Source organism: Macaca mulatta, chromosome 2 (assembly GCF_049350105.2).
Source record: "Macaca mulatta isolate MMU2019108-1 chromosome 2, T2T-MMU8v2.0, whole genome shotgun sequence".
NCBI classification, from domain to species: Eukaryota; Metazoa; Chordata; class Mammalia; order Primates; family Cercopithecidae; genus Macaca; species Macaca mulatta.
The window spans coordinates 95,489,304-95,509,231 of record NC_133407.1 but is presented as its reverse complement, the minus strand read 5'-3'; the positions used below and the strand labels follow the sequence as shown (position 1 = coordinate 95,509,231).

The 19,928-nt window shown below is 43.5% G+C and overlaps 1 protein-coding gene across 4 annotated transcripts in view; it reads left to right on the top strand.

Annotated features, from left to right (window-relative positions):
* Positions 1 to 19,928, top strand: part of MCF2L2 (MCF.2 cell line derived transforming sequence-like 2) — a 253,443-nt gene that overhangs the window by 40,634 nt on the left and 192,881 nt on the right. For all 4 annotated transcript variants that reach the window (XR_013413675.1, XR_013413674.1, XM_028843884.2 and 1 more), the window contains exon 3: positions 9,921 to 10,035. Coding sequence is in view for 2 of the 4 variants with exons in the window: in XM_028843884.2 (XP_028699717.2) it covers positions 9,921 to 10,035 (115 nt within the window). In the remaining 2 variants the exon portion in view is untranslated. The remainder of the gene's footprint in view (positions 1 to 9,920; positions 10,036 to 19,928) is intronic.

Here is a 19,928-nt window from a genome sequence, read left to right as displayed (position 1 = left end):
GGTCTATTCTGTGAGGCCCGTGGTCTCCCTGCTCCCCAAATGCCTAGTTAGGCACCATTGGTCCCTGTGGGAGGACATAACCAGCCTCCTGAAGGCTCATAGCTTCCCACTATGAGTCTAGGCTTGCGCAAGACAAAAGGCAGAATGGGGTCTGTCCTCTGGGTTCCTGGAAGCTGTTGCTGTGGCCCTACCACAGAAGGCTCCAAGACCACCATGCAGCTCAAGGTCTGGAATGGATGACAGGGTGGGCTGGGGTCGGGTAGATTCCTAGAGCCTTAGACTAAAGCTCTAAGGCCTCAATGCATGATTCTGGCCTATATAATTATGCAATGGCTCATCTCAGGAATCAGTCTAGTGACTGATTAATTAATACATTTATGATCCAAATTTATCTCCTTTGAGTATTATTGAGGCATTTCTTTCTGTTCTTATGACTTAGAGGCAATATAGAAAAAACATGAACTGGTATCAGACAGCTCCAGATATGAATTTGGATTCTGTACTTACTAGCAGCGTCACCTTGGGCAGCTTACTTCTCTAAGCCTCAGTTTCCTTATCTGTATGATGGGATTATTGTAACTTTTTTTTTTTTTGAAACGTAGTCTTGCTCTGTCATCCAGGCTGGAGTGCAATAGGATAATCTCAGCTCACTGCAACCTCCACCTCCCAGGTTCAAGTGATTATCCTGCCTCAGCCTCCTGAGTTGCTGGGATTATAGGGACCCGCCATCATGCCTGGCTAATTTTTGTGTTTTTGTAGAGACGGGGTTTCACCATGTTGGCCAGGCCGGTCCTGAACTCCTGACCTCAGGTGGTCCACCTGCCTCAGCCTCTTAAAGCGCTGGGATTACAGGCGTGAGCCACCGCACCCAGCCAGTAATTTTGAGGATTAAATGACATAATGTATGAAAAATGCTTAGTATTGCAACTGCTAAATAAGTGTTTCTCTTTTTTTCCGATATCTTTTATAGTGCTAAATAAGTGTTTCTCTTTTTTGCTGATACATTTTTATAGTTCTATAAAATGTTTATTTTGGGGTTCTATACAAGTAAGATAGTTTTTATAAGGAACTGAAGTCATGCTCACATAACTATGGTATACAACGCCACCATTGATTAGGAATAGAGAGGATTGTCACTCCTTAACGTAGAACAGAGAACTGTGGAAACACACACTGGGCACAGAATACACTTCTGCTTTAGGAAGTTACTTTGACCATAATAAAGATAACCCTTCATTTCTGAGTTTCTTTTGTCATTTAAGTTTGTCTTCTTTTTTTCTTCTCTTTTCCTTTTTTTTTTTTTTTTTTTTGAGACATGGTCTTGCTTTATTGCCCAGGCTGGGGTGCAGCGGCACAGTCTTGGCTCACTGCAGCCTTGACCTCTCAGGCTCAAGTGATCCTCCTACCTCAGCCTCCTGAGTAACTGAGACTACAGGCAGGCACTGGCGCACACCATCATGCCCAGCTAATTTTTAAATTTTTTGAAGAGATGGGGTTTTGCCATGTTGCCCAGGCTGGTCTGGAACTCCTGGGCTCAAACAATCTTTCCATCTCAGTCTCCCAAAGTGCTGGGATTACAGGCGTGAGCCAGCACGTCCAGCCCAAATTTGCCTTTCTTATGAAGGAGAAGCATGGATTCGCTGTGATAGTAATTACAGCCTTGCAAGCCTGCAGGAATAGCGGCAGCCGTGGGTCTCTCTGAGTCAGCACTTTGTTTGGAATCAGCGGCCTGCTTTTCATCTTTAACCATCTCTCTTTTTCTGGCAGAAACAGCAGGTGTCAGCAAGGAGGCTGTTGTGGGGGCCAGTACAGTTGTTGTAAAACAGAAATCTCTCTAATTAGGTCTTTTCCCATGGCTGTGGTAGCCTAAGAGCTGCAGTCTCATCCCCAACTCGCAGCAGTTTCCTTTTCCTGATTCAGGCAAGTAAGGTAAATATTTTCCCTACAAAATTTTCTACCAATTTCATTGATCTCTGGAAGGAGCCAGAGGCCCTGTCAACCAGCAAAGCTGTGGAGAAGATAGAGCCTTTTCCTCAATGCAGCTCTAGCTGCCTAGTCTGCTGAACTGTGCATGTGTTCCCACGGCTGGTAGAAGAGCAGAGGCTCATTACATGAAGCCTGACCCAGATTTGTGGCCCAATTGTTTGCAGCCTTGAAGCCTGTGGGCAGGGCCACCAGCGAGAATTGGATATTGACCGGGGCTGGGGCCTCTGGGAGCTCTGACATTGGAAGACACCTGCATGTTCACAGTGAACTTGGGATATTTCTAAATTCAGGGCTTAGCTAGGAAACGAGAGTATAACCTGGTTAGTGTGGTGGAAACATTCTGGGCTTTGGACTCAGACAATTCTGGGTTCACATTCCAACACAACCAGTAGGTGGCTCCGAACCTCGGTTTTTCATCTGTAAGAAGAAAAGTGCTCAGCATGGTATCTGACTACCAGGGAACTTAACCTCTGAGACTTGTTGGTTTGTTTTTTAAACTGCATAACGAGGTCTGAAGATAGAAACTCTTGGTATTGGATCAGAGGCTCGATGACATTAAGGTTGACATCTTTATGATTCTCTTGATGTTTTCTTCTTACTTGTCAACTCTTGATTCAAGGTGGCTGCTGCAATTCCAGACATCAGGTCAGTGTCCAAAGCAGGAAGAAGGAGAAGGAAAATGCTGGCTTCTTCAGTTCCGTTTGTAGAAACTCTTGGCTGCCTTCTGCTTATGTCTTATTCTAGAATTATGTCACACAGCCATTCCCTGGCAGCAAGAGAATCTCAGAAGGCAAGCATTTAGCTTTCTAACTGCCACAGGAGATGGTGGTCAGGGAAAAGGAGATTGGGAGTGAATTAGCCATTTATCAACATTGCCACAGCTCCTTTCCTTTAATTATAAGGAATTGTCCTTTTAGCTTTATCTTGATGGTTGTTTCCCACTTGGAATTACTGTGTCTGAATCTCTCTCTTTCACTTTCTCTCCCTCTTTGCTCCCTTTCTCTGCCTCTGTCTTGTGGCAGCTTGAATCCTTTTGAAAGTAATTGATGAAGAAATCAACTGCTCAATACTCTTAGGCTTGTAGAGTCCCCAGTTTCCCCTCATACACACCAATGAACCCCAGGTTTGGTGGCGGGTAGAGCTCCCAGGGGTGAGTGGGGGACTCCTACCTGAAACAATGGAGAATGTCAAACCAAGGAAGAGATCAGAGCCCCAACTCCTAACTTACCTATGGAGCTAGTGACTTGAAACCTGGGCGGTGAGAACCAAGGGTGATATCTAGAGCAGGACTGTTTAATAGACATACAGTGTGGCCCACACGTGTACTTTAAAATTTTATAGTAACCATATTAAAAAGGTTAAAATAAATGGATACAATGAATTTTAATAATATATTTTAAAATTACCCATATCTGAAATAATATTTTCACATGTACTCAATATTTAACATTATTGAGATTTTACCTTTTTTATTCTAAATCTTTGAAATCTAGTTCGCATTATATACTTACAGCATATCTCAGTTTGGACTGGTTACATTTCAGGTGCTTCATAGTCACATGTGTCTAGCGGCTGTTGGATTCGGTAGTGCAGGTGAGAGGGAAGGTTCTCAGTCATGTTTGACTGAATATCTCCTTTTTATAACAAAAGATTTGTATTGCCCTCTGCCATCCTAACATGAAATTTATACATACTATAACTTGTATCTGCAAGGGTGGGCTCAACAACTACAATAGACTCCAAAGGGTATAGGGCTCCAACTGTAACCACCCAAGGGGTTGACCTTGCCTGCTGCCCAGACAGAGCCAGGGGAATTGCAATAGAGAAAGAGTAATTCATGCAGAGCCGGTTGTGTGGGAGACTGGAGGTTTGTTATTACTCAAATCAGTCTCCCCGAGCATTCAGGGAGCAGAGTTTTTAAGGATAACTTGGTGGGTGGGGGAAAGCCAGTGAGCCAGGAGTGCTGATTGGCCAGAGATGAAATCACAGGGAGTTGGACCTGTCTTCTTGTGTTTAGTCAGTTCCTGGGTGGGGGCCACAAGATCAGATGGGCCAATTTATTGATCTGGGTGGTGCCAGCTGATCCATCAAGTGCAGGGTCTGCAAAATATCTCAAGCACTGATCTTAGGAGCAGTTCAGGGAGGGTCAGAACCTTGTAGCCCCCAGCTGCAGGACTCCTAAACCGTAAGTTTTAATCTTGTGGCTAATGTGAGTCCTACAAAGGCAATCTAATCCCCAGGCAAGAAGGGGGTCTGCTTTGGGAAAGGGCTGTTACCGTCTTTGTTTAAACTATAAACTAAATTTCTCCCAAACTTAGTTCAGCCTACGCCCAGGAATAAACAAGGACAGCTTGGAGGTTAGAAGCAAGATGGAGTGGATTAAGTTAGATCTCTTTCACTGTCTCAGTCATGATTTTGCGAAGGCTGTTTCAAAACACACATAACAGAAATTAAGTTCTTACTCTTTTTTTTTTTTTAATACTTTAAGTTCTAGGGTACATGTGGATAACGTGCAGGTTTGTTACATATGTATACCTGTGCCATGTTGGCGTGCTGCACCCATCAACTCGTCAGCACCCAAGTGCTTACTCTTTTTTTTTTTTTTTTTGAGGCGGAGTCTCGCTCTGTCGCCCAGGCTGGAGTGCAGTGGCGCGATCTCGGCTCACTGCAAGCTCCGCCTCCCGGGTTCCCGCCATTCTCCTGCCTCAGCCTCCCGAGTAGCTGGGACTACAGGCGCCGCCACCACGCCTGGCTAATTTTTTTGTATTTTTAGTGGAGACGGGGTTTCATTGTGTTAGCCAGGATGGTCTCGATCTCCTGACCTCGTGATCCGCCCGCCTCGGCCTCCCAAAGTGCTGGGATTACAGGCTTGAGCCACCGCGCCCGGCCCAAGTGCTTACTCTTTTACCACTTCTGCATGTATGTTCCTGGTCAGCAGACAACTTTTCTCCATGTGGAGGTTCAGGAATGAAGGCTCCTTTGAGTTTTTGGTGCTTACTGTTGTTATGCATATTGCAGCCTTCTTCTTACGTGTGTCCGGGGAGCAGACAGGCTAACAGAACATGGAAGGAGCATAGTGCTTCTTAAAATTCTCAGCTCCGAGATAGCATACAGCACATTCCATTGACTTGAACTTGTCACAGTCATTTGAACAAACATAACAGCATGGGATCTGGGAAATGTAGTGTAGCTGTGTGCCCAGGAAGGGTAAACTTAGGTGAATAGCCGCCCCTACCTATGCTCATATTCTTAAAAATTAAAAAATAAAATATAAGGAACTGCAATGTAAAGGAGAAATCAAAGGAAACTAATTATAGTAAAGTAACATATCTTTCAATAGCACGTATTTCCACATACATGTCTAGCTACATGAGAATAATAAATGAGATGCTTGCTCCTCAATTTGGAGTCACCATAAATGTGATGGGTGCAAATGCTGGGGTGTGATGGGGTGATCGGATACCTGCAGTGACTTTATTAAGATTAAAAGAAAAAAAATTTTTGGCCGGGTGTGGTGGCTCACGCCTGTAATCAATCCCAGCAGTTTGGGAGGCTGAGGTGGGGGGATCACCTGAGGTCAGGAGTTAGAGACCAGCCTGACCAACATGGAGAAACTCTATCTCTACTAAAAATACAAAATCAGCTGGGCATGGTGACACATGCTTGTAATCCCAGCTACTCGGGAGGCTGAGGCAGGAGAATCGCTTGAACCCGAGAGGCGGAAGTTGTGGTGAGCCGAGATCATGCCATTGCACTCCAGCCTGGGCAACAAGAGTGAAACTCCATCTCAAAAATAAATAAATAAATAAATAAATAAATAAATAAATAAAATAAAATAAAATAAATAAAATAAAAATTCTTTATGAGTATCTGTAAAAACAGAGTTAGAGGCTAGGTTCAGAGCATTTTAAATGGATTTTTCACTTAAATTAAGCCTCTAGTAAGACATTTGGAAGTCATGCAGCATGTGGGGCAATTCTTTGTTTTATTACGGAGAATGGGTCATTTAGTATTCCAGGCCCTGAGATTTCCAAAGTGCCTCCCAGGGAATGGTTCTGCCATTTCCCCAGTGAAAACCTTGTGTGGAGGAGAAAGGGAAAACAGATATTGGAAGGCAAAGAGCAGTAGGAAGATGCTTTGCACCCTTCCCCATCATTGATCTTTGCCATCTTCCTATAGGATTTCCCGTATTCTCAATTCACCTCTGTATGAAGCCTTCTTGCCAACTATCCCCAGGGCCCTTTCAGCAATCCCCTTATGTTCCCCAAGCGCTTAATGTTTTCTGCAATAAAACTAGATGTTTTTCACTTAATGAAAAGGTACAAAATCATAGTAGGAGGAGTAGTTTAGGTTATCATTTTACTTAGTACCAAATAATTCGGGGTGTTTTTTTTTTTGTTTTATTTTGTTTTTTTTTTTTTTTTTTGAGACGGAGTCTTGCTCTGTCACCCAGGCTGGGGTGCGGTGGCCGGATCTCTGCTCACTGCAAGCTCCGCCTCCCGGGTTTACGCCATTCTCCTGGCTCAGCCTACCGAGTAGCTGGGACTACAGGCGCTCGCCACCTCGCCCGGCTAGTTTTTTGTACTTTTTAGTAGAGACGGGGTTTCACCGTGTTAGCCAGGATGGTCTCGATTTCCTGACCTCGTGATCCGCCCGTCTCGGCCTCCCAAAGTGCTGGGATTACAGGCTTGAGCCACCGCGCCCGGCCAATTCGGGGTTTTTTGTATTCCTTGAATGGGACTTCGGAATGATCACTTTCTTCCTATTGCATTACCGCGTTTCCTCAGAAGGTGGCACTAGATGCCATGTTGTGGGTTGCCCCGTGGTGGTAAATCTAGCTGTTTCCTTGATGCTTCTGCCTCTTAAGACTAATATTCAACAATAGGTGGGTGTCCACAGTTAACCTTAGGGCCTCTCTGCTGTTCAGTATTGGTAGTAACTAAGATAGAAGAAAATGTCGCCTTTTTTCATTTAGGTGGGGCTAACTTTAATACAGTCAACTATAAAAAGGTAAAATTGACCAGGTGCAGTGGCTCATGCCTATAATCCCAGCACTTTGGGAGGCCGAGGCAGATGGATCATTTGAGGTCAGGAGTTCGAGACCAGCCTGGCCAACATGGTGAAACCCCGTCTCTACTAAAAATACAAAAATTAGCCGGGCGTGGTGGCGTGTGCCTGTAATCCTAGCTACTCGGTAGGCTAAGGCACGAGAATCGCTTGAACCTGGGAGGTGGAGGTTGCAGTGAGCGGAGATCGCACCACTGCAGTCTAGCCTGGGCGACAGAGCAAGATTCCATCTAATAATAATAATAATAAATAAAAGGTAAAATTAAATGGCATAATCACATTCTAGTGAATATTTTAGCGTGTTTCAGTTCCTTGAAATGTTTTAGCCATTCCCTCAGCAAATGTTGATTATGCAATTACTACAGTGTTATAATGCATCTAAATTTAGCTTTTTAAAGACACAAATTCTCTGAATGCACGTTTCTCTGAAACTTCCCATAGTTGTGAAACTGCAAAGAGGAAGAATATTATTAGATGAAAGCTGTTAATATCCTTATCAGTCACTGTAATGAGGTAGTTTAACATACTTGTCTTGGTAAACATCTAATCTATAGATTTCATTTTTGGAAATTTAGAGTAAACATATAGGATTAATAAAGAGGTACCTCTTGGGGACGGATGACTGACCATCCAGACAAATCTCACATGGTTTCATTCCACAGCAATTGGTTTCTGAGCACCTAAGACCCATATTAACAACACCCACAAGAGACTTGTGCAGAAAAACCACAGCACTAACTTACTCTTTACGTAATATACTTATGTTTGCTCAATGACGCATTCCTTTTCTTGAAACAAATTTATGTGGAAAATGAGATTATAAACAGAAGATTCTTATCAGGCTTGGTGTCAGCACCAGAGAGTTGGCCGAACGATCTTACAGTGGTGTCATCAGATAGACTGGTAACATGGATTGGACTCTCAGGGTGGGCTGGCCCTCTCTCCTTAGCTGTACACCGCCCGCCTTTGCTCCTTTGAGTCCTCCTCTTCTGTAGTTTCTTTGTTGACCACACATCCTCATTAACCACACAGTCCCCACTAATCACACCCCACACTGATATGTCTTTCTCAGATATGTTAAATACATTCAGTCATTTGTAGTTGGCCTTGCCTTGAGAGCCATGATTCCTCTTCAAGTGGTTTCTCTTCAAGGACATCACTTGGAAGGTGCATGCAACTTAAGCTCCTATGCCACTGGCTAGGGCAGAGGTTCCCAAACCCTCTCAATTCTCTGCGCCTTAGTATCTCAGTCTTTCTTTCATGGCCCCCCAAGGCCAAAAGCAATAACTAGCATTTCAAACAACTTAATATGTATCTATGTCCTAACAACTTAGTAGCTGTTTGAAAAAATAATACATATAAATTAAAATATTATTTTTTCTCTCAATTTTATTCTTAAATAACTACAACTATCTTAAACCTTGCAATCAAACCAGATACCACCACCTTTATGTCTTGTTCCACATTGATTTTCATACTGTTTTTGCTTTTTATTCCAGCAAGTACCAAACCCCCAGCTTTTTAAAGATGCAACACCATCTACAAGAATATAATGCAATTTGATGTTGAAATTGGGAATTACTGGGGCCGGGCGTGGTGGCTCATGCCTGTAATTCCAGCACTTTGGGAGGCCGAGGCGGGTGGATCACCTAAAGTCGGGAGTTCAACACCAGCCTGGCCAACATGGTGAAACCCTGCCCCTACTAAAAATACAAAAATTAGCTGGGTGTGGTGGTGCATGCCTGTAATCCCAGCTACTCAGGAGGCTGAGGCAGGAGAATCGCTTGAACCTGTGAGTCAGAGGTTGCAGTGAGCCGAGATTGCATCACTGCACTCAAGCCTGGGCGACAGCGCGAGACTCTGTCTCAAAAAAAGAAAAAAGAAATTGGGAGTTACCTCTAGCTAGTAGTAGTACATATGGTGTCCAACAGATGTCAACTATCACTGGGTTTCCCTCAAAAATTTAAAATAGTCACAGCGCTCCTATGGGTTTACTGTGGTTCCCTGGGTACCTGTGACACAGTTTGGGGATTGCGGGGCTAGAACTTAGTCAAATGGCTCCATGTAACTGCAAGGGGACTGGGAAATAGAATCTATTGAATTTGGTGGTCTCTGCTCTGAATTAAATGTTAATTTTCATATTTTTACTTTCACAGGGATATCTTAAATTGCTATTTATAAATTCTTGAAGGGAAGCTGATTATTGCTTCCTTGTAATAATAATAATTATAATAATGGTCACCATTTTTTGAGCAGTTTTATATAATAAGCACCCTGCTAAGGTGCTTCTCCTTTGTGCTGTCACTTAATTCTCACAATACCTTACCACATAGGTACAAACATTATTCCTATATAATAAAATGATGGGACATCTATATCTATGTATATACCTAGATATATATATATATAAATATGAAAGAAACACATTAAGTATCTTGGCCAAAATCATATAGCAACAATGTTGCAAAGCAGATTTGAACCAGGCTGTCTGATTTTAGCGTTAACTCTCTTAACCAGCATGCAATATTACTTTTGACATTTACCGACTACAAAAATGAAGAGCAATATTACATATTTGTGTTGGCATTATTTACTATTCTACCTATGCTGAATAATTAAATCAGTATTACCTTTTACACAGTAACTCTCTTCAAACGATTCAAAAATTGAGTTCTTACAATGCCATGGAGCCAGCATGAATGAGAAGAGAGACTTGCTCAAAATAACTGTGTTAACTTCTCCCAAATTCTAGTCTGAGATAATATAGATAGGAAAAGAGGTGACTGATATTCTTTCACCCAACTTTCCTGCAGAGGCGCGACATGACAGCATTTTGCTAACATCTTGACCACCTGTTTTTGTTACAGGAGGCCGAGGGGAGGACGGCGCCCCCATCATCACGTTCCCAGAGTTTTCGGGGTTCAAACACATCTCAGATGAAGACTTCCTGAATGTCATGACCTACCTGACTAGCATCCCCAGGTGAGCTGAGTACAGTCTCCTGCCGCCTTAGGCACTGGCTTTATTCCACCCTTCCCATGTGGCAGGGCTGGGTTGAGACATAGACTTCCATGAGCACAGTTTACCCTGGTATGCATAATAACCCAGCTGGCTTCTGTCACCCATCAGTCACGAACAAGGAATGTGGACAGGGACTGGAAAACAATGACAAACAATTCTCAGTTTTGACTCTGTTTGCACACCGGAGGGACAGAGTAAACAGTGTCGAGTGGATGGAAAACTGATTGAGCAGCTGTGTTGCCTTTGTTCCTTAGGCTATTACTTTATTTTTATTTTTTATTTTTGAGATGGAGTCTTGCTTTGTTGCCCAGGCTGGAGTGCAGTGGCACGATCTTGGCTCACTACAACCTCCGCCTCCTGGGTTCGAGCAATTTCCAGCTAATCTTTTTTTTTTTTTTTTTTTTTTTTAGCAGAGAGGGGTGTCACCATGTTGGCCAGGCTGGTCTCGAACCCCTGACCTCAAATGATCCCCCTGCCTCGGCCTCCCAAAGTGCTGGGATTACAGGCTTGAGCCACCGTGCCCAGCCGAGGCTATTCTGGCTTCCTGGGTCATGTTGTCTAGGACACAGGACCCTTGTTTAAGGACCTCAAACTGTGTCAGGAGTTATTTATCGCTCCTAAATAAGAAAATTAGGGGCAGATTGTTGTGATTGTCATTGTCAGATGGAGAAACTAAGGCACAGAGCAAGGAAACTACAAGGCCAGGGAAAAAAAACTGTGCTTGTAGCCAAGCCCACGATAGAAATGCTTTCTGGCATCTTCTCCTTCCACCCTCTCCAGCCTGGGCCTCAACTCTTTATGCCGCTTAAATCAGTATGCGCCCAGGTCTTCAAGGGGATGGAGTGTGGGCAGAGTCCACATTGGTTACCACCATTTCACAGACAGGGGCAGAGCGGGGTCCAAATGCTGTCCTTAGGCAGTGCTGTGTCCACCTTTAGCCGAGAAGACTTGGTTGGGAAAGGCCTTCCCTCCATGGGTTTGCATTGCTGATGAGCCCCCACCCCTCCCTTGACTATGGTGTGGTTTAGAATGTACACAGTGACCAGGTGTGTGGTATTTTGCTTGCTTGCCATCTGCCTTTTATGATTTAGAGGTAAACAGCAGCTTTGTGACTGAGAGGCCGCCTGGAGTCTGATACCACTTGTGCAGATTAGGAAGTTGATTGCTTTAACCAAACCTGCTTGAAAAACATGTTTTTTCTTTTACACCTTTTTCTTTAGTTTTTTCTTTTACCCATCTTATTTCTTCAGAGAAAGTTGTGGATTTATTTTGAATGCATTTCTTCAAAGTTAGTACTTAAATATATTTCACTGATTTCCCCCTTTCCTCCTCCCTGCCACGGTCATATGCCATTTATTAATGCAGATATAAGGATGTGGGAAATCCTTTGTTGCTGTGAGGGAAACACACCACACCTGTCTCACGGCTTTGCTCCAGTGTTTCTCTGCGGGACACCTCTGCCTCTCTTTTAGGCCTGATTCTTACTCATTCATCAGCCCTCAACTCTGACCTCATCCCTTTGATGAAACCTTCCCTCACCCCAGTTCTGTTTTCACAGAATCTTTTAAATTTCCACAGAACCCCAGGGTTTACCTTTGCCTATGGAAATTACTTGTCTATGGAAATTATTTCTGCCTCTTCCAGTAGACTGTGAACTTCTTAAGAGTAGGGGCAAATGCTTTGCTTTTCTTCTCTTTCTTTTTCAAAATCTGCAGCCCTAGTCCAGTGCCCAGTGTATGGTTGGTTCTCAGAACTAATGTTGGTAGAGTTTTCAGTTTTGATAATGATTCATTCCAAATGGTATTTGTTGTGGGGTGATGAAGGGGTTAAAATATGCTATTCTGTACTATGCGCCATAAAAAAGAATGAGTTCGTGTCCTTTGCAGGGACATGGATGAAGCTGGAAGCCATCATCCTCAGCAAACAAACACAGGAACAGAAAACCAAACACCGTATGTACTCACTCAGAAGTAGGAGTTGAACAATGAGAACACATGGACACAAGGAGGGGAACATCAGGCACCGGGGCCTGTTGGCAGGTCGGGGGTGAGGGGAGGGAGAATATTAAGACAAATACCTAATGCATGCAGGGCTTAAAACCTAGATGATGGGTTGATAGGTGCTCCAAACCACCACAGCACATGTATACCTATGTAACAAACCTGCACGTTCTGTACACGTATCCCAGAACTTAAAGTAAAATTTAAAAAATGCCATTCTGGCATATTGACTATTTAAGTTAAAAGCACTTGAAAAACAGCAGGTACAAGAAGATCACTTCGACTTTTGTGCTGTTTCTTAAGAGAAGAAGATGGAATTCCTATGTGAAAGACACTCTCTAGGGACTAGAAGGAAAGGTAACTTAGAGAATATTGCACAGGCCTTGTTAGAAACTCTTATTTTTTAAGCTTCCCCACATAATTTGTCACATTTTCACAGTTTACTATTCTTTATTCAATCCAATATATAAGTAACTGACTCTGACTGATTCTTTGGTCTTCATTTCTTTATGAGGGCTGCTGTGCCATGTAAAACACTTATGAATAAATTTCTATGCTTTTCTCATGTTAATCTATGTTTTGTTGATTTAACTCTTGGACCCAGCCAGGACCCTAAAACAATAGAGGTGAAGTTTTTCCATTCCTATAGTGAGAAGGGGGACCCTGACAGAGAGGGGAACCCCAGCTGTTATCAACTTGGGTTTTAAGAAGTTGAACTTGAACTCTGTCTTTGGCCCAGTGGCATTTCAGGACAACATACCGTCAGTTTAGCAACTTCTTCTTCCGTGGGAGCGGCAGGGAAGAGGGTGAACAGGGAGGTAGACAATAGGAGGAGTGTCCCCTGTCCCCATTCTCCTTATATTTGTTTTAAGTTCAATGTCTAATTTTACTTAATCCCCAGGGATACAGTCAAATGCTAAGTTAAATGGAGGATTTTCATCTTGCGTTTGCAGCCTTTTCCAAATCATGCTGAAGACAGCTTAGGGAGTGCCCCTGGACTGTGTGGTGAGAAGCAGGCAGGGTTATCATCCCCTATCTTACAGATGGAGATGAGAAGATCAAACAGGGGCTACTGTTTTGGATTTCCTTGTTCTGCTGTAGGCTCCTTGCACAATTGCTTGTGACCTAGGGAATATTTTCCTTTCCTAGAATGCTGTTTGTCTTTCGGGAAAGAGTGGCTGTCTGGCCAGTTATTCCCCTTTCTTCTTCCGCTTTTGCTCACACTGCTTGCTGCCCCTCCCCTTGTTCCTTTCCACAAAAAATGGAGACAAAGGGTGAGAAGGCCTGAAAGGGCAACTTGACCTGGACCTATGTCTAATTTCCATTTTGGATTTCAAAGAATGTAACCACCCTTGTTCATTTTGTGACTCCTATTTGTCATGATTTGCATCTTTTTATATGTTACATAGTTATCCAGTACCAGAGTCCTTCCCAATTGCAAAATGTTGTATAGACAGGTGGCAGAGGGCTCGTGGATGGAATAAAAAAAGAATTGATATGCTAGAATAGGAAAATGGCAGGATACTTGGGTTTGGGAAGTGTTATCTTTGTGCCTGAAATTAATTAGGATCTCGCGTTGTGAGAGGGTTGGGCAGGTACAGAAAGGCTTCCCACAGTAACTCATTCTTCAGCAGACCTCTGTGAGAGCCCACAGCATGTAGGGTGCTGTGTACCATGCTGTAAAGGACTGAAAAACCTCAAGACAATGTCTTAGACCACAGGAAACTTATCACATGACTCTGTTATCAATATATTTTGTGAAATGTGTAAATAAAGTGTTATAGGAGCTCAGAAGACAGAAAGTCACTTCGACAAGAAAAAAAAGGAAAACTTTAGGAGAAAAGGGCGTTTCAATCCAGACCCCTAAGAGAAGGTTCTTGGATCTTATGTGGGAAAGAAGTCAAGGTGAGTCACAAAATGCAGTGAAACAAGCAAGCTTGTTAGAAACTACTCTGTTACAGAGTAGGGCGCCCTCAGAAAGCAAAAGGAGGAACGCATCGACTTTAAGTTTTTCTTATATTGGGGTCTTGTCTATATAAAGATTAAACTAAGCTGTGCCTATGTGCGGATGAGCAGACAGTGTGACAAAACTTATTATTCTATTGATTTAAAGAAAACTATCCTTGACATTTTAGTGTGTGAGAACATCAAAGCATAACTATAATTTTTTGAAAACATTTGTTGTTATGGTATTGGGACATCTGGACTTTCTGTTGTTGTAGTATCCTTAGGCTGTTTTCTCAACCATAAACATCTTATGACCATGGGTCATGGTTGGCAAGGAATGTGCCTTGTTAGTCTCAAGACAGAGCTGAACTTAAAACTCTGTCACCTTTGCTCTCCTCGGTTCCTGCCTCCCTAACAAAATGTCCTTGAAGGGATGGTACAGTTTCTACAGATAGATATAGAAGGGAGCATTCCAGAGAGAGAATAGGATAGTGTTGAAGAGCTTTGAACACAGCCCAAACCTGGATTGAAATCCAGATCCTATTGCTCACTAGCTAGGTGGTCTGCGGCAAATGACCTGGCTTATATTTCTTTCTTTCTTTTTTTTTTTTTGAGATGGAGTTTCCCTCTTGTTGCCCAGACTAGAGTGCAGTGGCACGATCTCAGCTCACTGCAACCTCCGCCTCCCGGGTTGAAGTGATTCTCCTACCTCATCCTCCCAAGTAGCAGGATTACAGACACGTGCCACCACACCCAGCTAATTTTTATATTTTTAGGAGAGACAGAGTTTCACCATGTTGGCCAGGATGGTCTCAATCTCTTGACCTCGTAATCCATCCGCCTCAGCCTCCCAAAGTGCTGGGATTACAGGCATGCGCCACTGCGCCTGGCCAATCTGGCTCCTATTTCTATCTAACGCAGGGTCTCAAGTTTTCAACAGAGCGTCTTTGGGGAATTACAGAGCATCCAGTTTGACCAGAAGAGAGTGAGGCTGCTTTTCAGATGGTATTGAGAAACGAGAGCTGGAAAGAGTTGGAAACAGACTGGGCAAGGCCTTTACCCCCAAGTGAAGGAGTTGAGGCACAGGGAGTAGGAAGAGGCCATTTTCCTGCAAGAGGGTTTGAGGAGGAGAGTGAGGAGCAGATTTATCTGGTGATGGTGTGCAGGATAGATTGGAGGGAGCAGGAAAAGGAGGCAGGGACACCAGTTAGGGGCTTCTACATTAAGACAGGTGCAAAATGAAGAGGGATGATGGCCTGAGAACTGGATAGGAAGGGATGGACAAGAAGACAGGCATTGGGGACTGGTGGAGGTTGGGAAGGAGGAAGAGGGAGAAGCTATGGAAGACGCTTGGTTTTAGGAGCCTTACAATTGTATCCTATTACTCTAAGTCTGGTTGTGTGGAGTTGGAGGTGTGGAATTCAGGCCTCATTTTGGTTTTGATGGTCTCATCATGATTTATTTTAAAACTTTTTCTTATCAAAGCCATGCTAAGATAATGGTTCTCAACCTCAACTGCATTTTAGGATTGCCTAGGGAGATTTTAATTCACGATGTCCAGACCATAATTCAGATGAATTAAATCAGGATTTCTGGGGATGAAACCTGGGTTTCAGTGGTATCTCATCTCCCTGGTGATCCCCATTGCAGCCAGGGGTGAGAGTGCTGTACTAGGAGTGGATAGGGAGAAGCTGTGGTGAGACGGAACAGACATTTGAGGGGCGTGAAGAAGAGAACTTGGAATCAGACTTAGCTTTCAGATAAAGTGAGGTGGTAGTGAATGTGCAGAAGTTGAAAGTCGGAGGGAGGGCTGTTCCCATGTCCTTTACTTTTGCTATCATGGTTCTGTATTTCTTTCCTTAAAAGCAATATATAAAAAGATTCAATTTCTTGAGCTTCTGTGACCCTGGAATTTCTTTGTGAATTATGTATAGTACTGTACATAAGGAACTATTGAATTACAAACCTTCCCACATGAATCTTATGGTATTAAAATAAATAAATACTAAAAAATACACAGAAATCATTACCCCATCACCATTCTGTATCCAAAAACAGCTGAGGGCGAGGTTTAGCCTATCAGGTGCCATCTGCTTTATAAATTGTACTACTAGTGGTTTTCACAGTCCAGCTTATAACAATAGCATAGTAAATCCTAGTGGTCAGTTTCTCAGAATGCAAGACATTATCGTTTAAAACATGTCACCTGTGGCTACAGAGTGGAGCCAAGTGGTCTGAAAAGGCATTAGTAAAATATTCTGAGCCACAGAGATGGAGCTGAACTTGGGTCACCCTCGGTCTCCTAGGCTCCTGCGTAACAAGATGTCCTTGAAGGAAGGTACAGTTAACTACTTTTCCGTCACAGTTGTTGGTCCTGCAATCAATATTTGTATAACTAAGCATGGATATTTATCACTCTGTTTCTCTACTCAGTTTCCTTATTTTAACTTTCAATTCTGGGTGCATTATTAGAATGGATTGGAGAAAGTACTTTTATTAGATGGTGCAAGAGCAGTATTTCATATCAGTGGTTAATTTTGTGATTGTTTCTATTTCTTTTCTTTTCTTTTCTTTTCTTTTGAGACCAAGTCTCACTCTGTCACCCAGGCTGGAGTGCAGCAGCGTGATCTCGGCTCACTGCAACCTCTACCTCCTGGGTTCAAGCAATTCTCCTGCTTCAACCTCCCGAGTAGCTGAGACTACACAGGCAGATGACATCATGCCCGGCTAATTTTTGTATTTTCAGTAGAGACAGGGTTTCACCATGTTGGCCAGGCTGGGGTTGTTTCTATTTCTAAAGGACTTTTCTATAATGAATCTATTGAGGGACCTATTTAAGTTAGAATAATTTTTCTACATTCATTTTCCTCACATACAGTGTGATGAATAGTTTTTGGAGTTAGTTGTGTCCTCTTTTAAGTAAAGTGACCTAAAATGCGGTCTGATATTTGTACTCTAGGAAGGAATAGGAGAAGAACAGTGTTATTTGGCCTGTGAATTGTGATGAGACTTACTCCTTTGTATTGAAAGACTCAGTGGGATTATAACAACTTCTCAGCTTTAGAAACCAGCCTCACCAGAGAAGCGAGTGCAATTGGGGCTTCTTAATATTGTGGAGTGTGAAGGGAGAATAAACCTAGGGACCCCCAAATCATTAAGCCAAAGGGAAGTGAAGCTGGGAGGTGCATCAGGCAAACCTGCCTCTCATTTTATTCCTAAAGAAGATAACTACAAAGATTAAGACTATATACCTCCCTCACAATTTGCCCACAAGGGAGTTCCTTATGGAAAAAAGACGGATGGAACTCAGAGTTATCCCTCTGCCCATGTGAGACAGATGCCTATCTGATTGCTTCCTCTGCCCTCCTGTTTCATGAAGCCAAACTGAGGCCTAAGTGACTATTCCTTTATCCTCTTCTCACATGTAAATTGTGTACGGCATATAAGGCTAATCAGAGGCTGGGTGTGGTGGCTCACACCTGTAATCCCAGCACTTTGGGAGGCTGAGGTGGGCAAAACACTTGAGGTCAGGAGTTCAAGACCAGCCTGGCCAACAGGGTAAAACCCCATCTCTACTAAAAAAAAAAAAAAAAAAAAAAAACAAAAATTAGCCAGGTGTGGTGGCACGGCGCCTGTAATCCCAGCTACTTGGGAGGCTGATGCAGGAGAATTGCTTGGACCCAGGAGGTGGAGGTTGCAGTGAGCTACTGCACTACAGCCTGGGAGACACAGTGAGATTCTGTCTCAAAAAAAAAAAAAAAAAAAAAAGACTGGGCGCGATGGCTCACGCCTGTAATCCCAGCACTTTGGGAGGCCAAGGCGGGCAGATCACGAAGTCAGGAGATCGAGACCATCCTGGCTAACACGGTGAAACCCCGTCTCTACTGAAAATACAAAAAATTAGCCAGGCGTGGTGGCAGGCGCCTGTAGTCCCAGCTACTCGGGAGGCTGAGGCAGGAGAATGGTGTGAACCTGGGAGGTGGAGCTTGCAGTGAGCTGAGATTGCGCCACTGCACTCCAGCCTGGGTGACAGAGTGAGACTCCGTCTCAAAACAAAACAAAACAAAACAAGGCTTATCAGAGACTCAAAAGAATGCAACCTTTTGTGTCTTATCTACCTATGAACTGGAAGCCCCCCTCACCCGTCGAGTTGTCCTGCCTTTCCGGAATGACTAATGGACATCTGACATGTATAGATTGATGTCTCACATCTCCTTAAAATGTATAAAAGCAAGCTGTGCCTCGAGCACCCTGGGCACGTGTTGTCAGGACCTCCTGAGGCTGTGTCAGGAGTGCGACCTTACCCTTGGCTAAGTAAACTTTCTAACTTGATTGAGACCTGTCTCAGATACTTTTGGGTTCACAGAAGGCAGTGGAAAATACTGTTTTTCAAGTGTCTAAACAACATTAACGAGCAAAAGTGCTGCTTTGATGGAGTAGCTGGAGTGAGGTACGGTTTTCACTGGACTGGCTGTGGAACTGTGTCCCAAAGGGTCAGGGAGATGAATTCATTCATCTGACTCGTCAGGATAGGAATCCAGAGTGTACAGTCATGTGGGTGACTGTGTTGCCCAAGGAGGGTAGATTTGCTTCAGAGCCCCCAGGGAGGTTACCAGAGAGGCTAGATTTTGGGCACTCAACTGAGGCCTGAAATTAGGCACTCCATGGGTTTATTAGGAATAAATGGTGGCACTGGCAAGTATGTCTTACATGTCACGGAAATTTAAGTAAACTGTACTAAAGGGCAGGAAACAAAGTTAATATGCCAGGTTCTTGTCCTTCTCTATTTAAAAACTAAGGGTCTGATGGTACTTCTTCCCAGTAGAATGACCTCATGTGTGTATAATGGCTTTTCTTTGTTCATTTGCCTGGGTGATTGTTTCAGAATACCTCTATGCTGTCATGCCTTTGTGTCATCTATTCTGTTCTGTTCAGATAGAAACCCACTTTCCATCTTTCGACATTTCGATTTAGATTGCTTCAGAAATTCAAAACACAACTTTTGCTTGAATTTGTGAGTACTAATGATTGTGAATATCTGGAATTTGGTCTTAGTGGAATTATTGATGCAGGATTTTTCTTCTTGGTCACTTGGCAAGCTGGAGGCCCTGGGCCAGCGATGCCCCACCTGGGCCTTACTCGGCCACACTACTGAGCCCTAGCTCACCTGCGTTATAGCTTGTATCCGCATCTGCTGGTTCCACAGAGCAGAAAAACAGTTAGGAAAGGGTAGGTATACGTAAAATAGGTGAGGGGTGGGGGTCCATCACAGGAAAGCTTGACAAATGGGAAGACAAGTTCTCAATCGGGTCTGAGGATTTAACCTGTAGCTTGGCTTTTGGGCTTTAAACGATCTTCAGCTTGGAGGTGGGGTTTCACCAGGGACCTGACCGTATCTGCCTGGCCATTTGGCTGCCTCCTGCCACTCATTATCAATTATAAAGATGATAGCCACCTACCATGACAAGCAGCCTCCTCTCCTATTTATTATGTGATATGGGTTGTTATAGTGAAGGGGTGGTCTGAGGAATTGAGATGAAGTTCGAGAATTTAGCGGGTGAGGGATTAGCTATAAAATTTGTGAATGTTGCCTTTTTAAAATCAAACTTTGGGTGTAGAGTAGACAACTGTTTGCCACACCCTCTAACATTCATTATGCGATCAAGAAAGTTTTCCAAGACTGTGAGCCAGAGAGGGCTTGACTTTTTACTATTTATTTACTATTGTCAACTAAAGAATGAGGAGGTTCGTAAATTTGGAAAGGAGAACTTTATTTCTCATAAAGAGTTCCAGTCTACAGGGTGACCATTCTGATAGGCTGGGAAGCATAGTCTCCTGCCAGAAGCTGGAAATGGACTCTTCAAGAGAGGGGCCAGAGGGAACAGGAATTTATGCTGAGCAGGGTGG